The sequence below is a fragment of the Nicotiana sylvestris genome, chromosome 3 (assembly GCF_000393655.2).
Source record: "Nicotiana sylvestris chromosome 3, ASM39365v2, whole genome shotgun sequence".
Lineage (NCBI taxonomy): Eukaryota > Viridiplantae > Streptophyta > Magnoliopsida > Solanales > Solanaceae > Nicotiana > Nicotiana sylvestris.
The window spans coordinates 39,111,719-39,116,660 of NC_091059.1; the positions used below are offsets into that span (position 1 = coordinate 39,111,719).

The 4,942-nt window shown below is 45.0% G+C and overlaps 1 protein-coding gene across 1 annotated transcript; it reads right to left on the bottom strand.

The window, feature by feature from the left end:
- Positions 1-430: 430 nt before the first annotated feature.
- On the bottom strand, positions 431-3,165 carry LOC138887259 (uncharacterized). The gene is made up of 5 exons (XM_070168985.1): positions 3,095-3,165; positions 2,730-2,809; positions 1,177-1,608; positions 931-1,061; positions 431-715 (listed from the first exon to the last, which is right to left on the bottom strand). The coding sequence occupies exons 1-5, from the start codon at positions 3,163-3,165 to the stop codon at positions 431-433; spliced, it is 999 nt and encodes a 332-aa protein (XP_070025086.1).
- Positions 3,166-4,942: the final 1,777 nt, after the last annotated feature.

The following is a 4,942-nucleotide window of genomic DNA, read 5'->3' on the forward strand; positions in this document are numbered from 1 at the left end:
TCAAATTTTGTACACACGTCACAACTGATACTACAGACCTGCTCCAATTTCTGGAATTCCATTCCGACCCCGATATCAAAATTTCCACTGCCAACCGGAAAACACCAAATTTCCAATTTCGCCAAATCAAGCCTAAAGATACCACGGACCTCCAAAATACATTCCGAACACACTCCTAAGTCCCAAATCACCTAACAAAGCTATCTGAACCGTAAAAATCAAATTTCGAGATCATTTACCCACAAGTCAACTAGTGGTTGACTTTTCTAACTAAATAACCAACTTAAGAGACTAAGTGTCTCGTTCCACCCTAAGACCACTCCGAACACAACACCACCAACACAATATGATGAAATACAGTTGAACAACACATAAGGAAGCGGAAATGGGGGAAACGGGGTTGTAACTCATGAAACAATCGGCCGGGTCGCTACATCCTTCCCCTCTTAAACAAACATTCGTCCACGAACGAGTCAAGAAACATACCTGAAACCTCAAATAGGTGAGGATATCTACTTCGTATCTCCCGCTCGGTCTCCCAAGTGACCTCCTCCACAGGCCGACCTCTACATTGCACCCTCATTGATGTTATATCCTTTGATCTCAATATTCGGACATGCTGCTCCAAAATAGCCACTGGCTCCACATCATAAGTCAAATCGCCGTCTAACTGAACCATGCTAAAATCCAAAACATGAGACGGATCACCAATATACTACCGGAGCATAGAAACATGAAATACCGAATGCACACTCGATAAGCTAAGTGGCCAAGTCAGCTCATAAGCCACCTCCCCAATCCTCCGAAGCACCTCAAAAGGCCCAATGAACCGAGGACTCAATTTACCCTTCTTCACAAATCTCATAACACCCTTCATGGGTGAAACCTTCAGTAAAAGCTTCTCCCAACCATGTAAGACACATCACGAACCTTCCTGTTAGCATAACTCTTTTGCCTCAACTGCACTGTACAAAGCCGCTCTTGAATCACTTTCACTTTGTCCAAAGCATCCTGCAACAAGTCTGTACCCAAAAGCCTAGCCTCACCCAGCTCAAACCATCCTACAGGAGATCTACACTGTCTCCCATATAAAGCCTCATATGGAGCAATCTGAATACTCGACTGATAGTTGTTGTTATATGCAAACTCTGCGAGCGGTAGAAACTGACCATGAACCCCCAAAATCAATGACACAAGCGCGCAACATGTCCTCCAATATCTGAATAGTGTGCTCGGACTGCCCGTACATCTGAGAGTGAAAAGCTGTGCTCAACTCAACCTGAGTACCCAACTCTCGTTGTATGACTCTCCAAAACTTCAATGTGAATTGAGTACCTCTGTCCAAAATGATGGAAACTAGAACCTCATGCAGGCGGACAATCTCTCGAATATAAATCGCAGCTAGCTGCTCTGAAGAATAGGTAGTACATACAGAAATGAAGTGCGCGGACTTGGTCAGCCGATCCACAATCACCCAAATAGCATCGAACTTCCTCAAAGTCCATAGGAATCTAACTACAAAAAATCCATGGTGATCCGCTCCTACTTCCACTTTGGAATATCCTTTTGTTGAAGTAAACCTCTCGGTATCTGATGCTCGTATTTCACCTGCCGACAATTGAGACATCGAGATACAAATCCTACTATATCTTTCTTCATCCTCCTCCACCAGTAGTGCTGCCTCAAATCCTGATACATATTCGTGGCACCCGGATGGATAGAATACCGTGAGTTATGGGCCTCCTCTAGAATCAACTCTCGAAGACCATATACATTGGACAAAAAAATCCTACCCTACATCTTCAATACTCCGTCATCACTAACAGTCACATCTTTGGAATCGTCCTATTGAACTCTATATTTGAGGACAAGTAAATGAGGATTATCATACTGGCGCTCTCTGATGCGATCAAACAAGGAAGACTGAGAAACCACACAAGCTAAGACCCGATTGGGCTTTGAAATATCCAACCTCACAAACCGATTGGCCAAGTCCTAAACATCAACTGCAAGAGGCCGCTCCCAATAAGAATATATGCCAAACTGCACATACTCACTGCCGTCCTACTCAAAGCATCGGCCACCATATTGGCCTTCCACGGGTGATACAAGATAGTAATATCATAGTCCTTTAGCAGTTTCAACCATCTTCGCTGCCTCAAATTGAGGTCCTTCTGCTTGAACAATTGTTGGAGGTTACGATGGTCAGTAAACACCTCACAAGACACACCATAGTGATAATGCCTCCAAATCTTCATCATGTGAACAATGACAGCCAACTCTAAATCATGAACATGGTAGTTCTTCTCATAGGGCTTCAACTGACGAGAAGCATAAGCAATCACTCTACCCTCTTGCATCAATACACAACCGATGCCAACCTGAGAAGCATCATAATATACCGTATAAGAACCTGAAGCTGATGGCAAAACTAACACTGGAGTTGTGGTCAAGGTAGTCTTGAGCTTCTGAAAGCTTGCCTCACACTCATTCGACCACCTGAATGGAGCACCCCTTTTGGGTCAATTTGGTTAAGGGTGATGCAATAGATGAAAATCCCTGAACGAATCGACGGTAATAACCAGCCAACCTCAGAAAGCTACGAATCTCTATGGTTGAGGAAGGTCTGGGCCAACTCTGAACCGCCTCTATATTCTTCGGATCAACCTGAATACCCTCACTAGACACCACATGCCCCAAGAAAGCCACTAAACTGAGCCAAAACTCACACTTGGAGAACTTTGCATAAAGCTTCTCCTCCCTCAACCACTGCAATATAGCTCTCAGATGCTCAGCGTGCTCCTCTTGACTACACGAGTACACCATAATATCATCAATGAATATAATAACAAACGAGTCGATATATGGCAAAAACACGCTATTCATCAAGTACATGAATGTTGTTGGGGCATTGGTCAACCCAAAAGACATCACAAGGAACGCATAATGACTATATCGGGTCTTAAAAGTCGTCTTAAGAATATTCGAGTCCGTGAACTTCAACTGGTGATACCCCAACCTGAGATCAATCTTGGAGAACACCCTCGCTCCCTGAAGCTGGTCGAATAAATCATCAATACGAGGCAAAGGATACCTGTTATTGATTGTGACTTTGTTCAACTGCTTGTAATCAATGCACATCCTCATCGTGCCATCCTTCTTCATCACGAATAGAACATGTGCACCCCACGATGACACACTAGGCCGAATAAACCCCTTATCTAGGAGTTCTTGAATCTACTCCTTGAACTTCACCGATGGCATACGATATGGTGGAATAGAAATGGGCTGAGTGCCCGACACTAAATCAATACCGAAATAAATATCCCTGTCCGGTGGCATGCTCGGTAGGTATTCAGGACACACATCCGAGAAGTCCCTCACTACTGGAACAGAATTGATACTAGGAGTCTCTACACTGACATCTCTCACAAAGGCCAAATAAGAAAGACAACCCTTCCCAACCATCCGTTGTGCCTTCAAGAATGAAATTACCCTACTGGGATGAACTTCCCGAAGGAACACCACCAAAACTACCATATCCCCGAGGCCTCTTGGCCTCCCTATCAACTCGCTCCTGGTGGCGAACTAACTCTATCTCTCTAGCAATGTCTACCACCTACTCAAAAGAAGCGCCAGATACCCTCTCTCTGGTCAGAAAAATCTATAGTTGATAAGTGAGGCCATCAACGAACCTCCTGATCCTCTCCCTATCCGTGGGAACTAGCAAGATAGCATGACAGTCCAACTTGGATAATCTCATCTCATATTGTGTCACGGTCAGGTCCTCTTGACACAACTGCTCAAACTGCCTGCGTAGCTCCTCCCTAAGGGAATGCGGTACATACTTTTCCAGGAAGAGAATAGAGAACTAATGTCAGGTAAAGGGCATTGTACCAATAGGCCTACACCTCTCATAAGCCTCCCACCAAGTGAAGGCAGCTCTAGAAAACTAAAAAGTAGTAAATGAGACCCCACTGGTCTATAGAATACCCGATGTATGTAGCATCCTCTCACACTTGTCCAAGAAACCCTAGGCATCCTCGCCCTTTGCACCACTAAAAGTCAGAGGTTGAAGTCTACCAAATCTCTCCAATCGACGCTGCTCGTTATTAGGCATAACTGGTACCACATAATCCTGAGCAGGTGCAACCGGCTGGGCTGGTGGTGCCTCCACCGTTTGAAGTCCCTGAGCAACCTACTTGGGTGTACGAGCGGCGGGAGTTTGAGTACCTCCCCCGGCCTGAGAAGTAGTTGTTGTAATAGAAACTGCAACCGCCTGAGTAAGACTAGTGCACACGGTCAAGATCTAAGCCAAGGTCTCCTGAAGACCCGGAATAACAATGGGCACAGTCGGTGCATGAGCTAGTCCTGCTGGAGCATCCCCTGTTGGAACCTGATTATGAACCGGGGCGGCTGGTGAATCTACAAGTGCTGCCCTAGCTGCCGTGGGGGCTACACCCCTGCCCCTATCACGACCTCGACCATGGCTTCTAGTGGCCCCAAATGGTGGTTCTGGTGGTCGTCTGCCCTGACCGGTAACACGTGTTCTCACCATCTGTGAGAGAATAGAATAACAAAAGTTTAGTTACCAGAATCTACAGATTCGCACGACAAGAATTCGAGGATGTTAAGTTTTTCCAAAAGGTTCTGCAGCCTCCCGAAGATAAGTACAGACATCTCCATACCGATCCGCAAGACTCTACAAAACCTGCTCATGACCCGTGAGACCTATGTAACCTAGGCTCTGATACCAACTTGTCATAACCCCAAAACTGACCCGGTCGTGATTTCGCATATCGTGAAAACTAGGCCAGCCGACATATTTACAAAATATCCACATTTCATTTAAAACTTAAGTTAAACCTTTTTTTTTTCAACTAAAATCCAATAAAATATATAAAGTCAAAACCAAAACAAAAGCGGAAAGTAATAGCCTAAC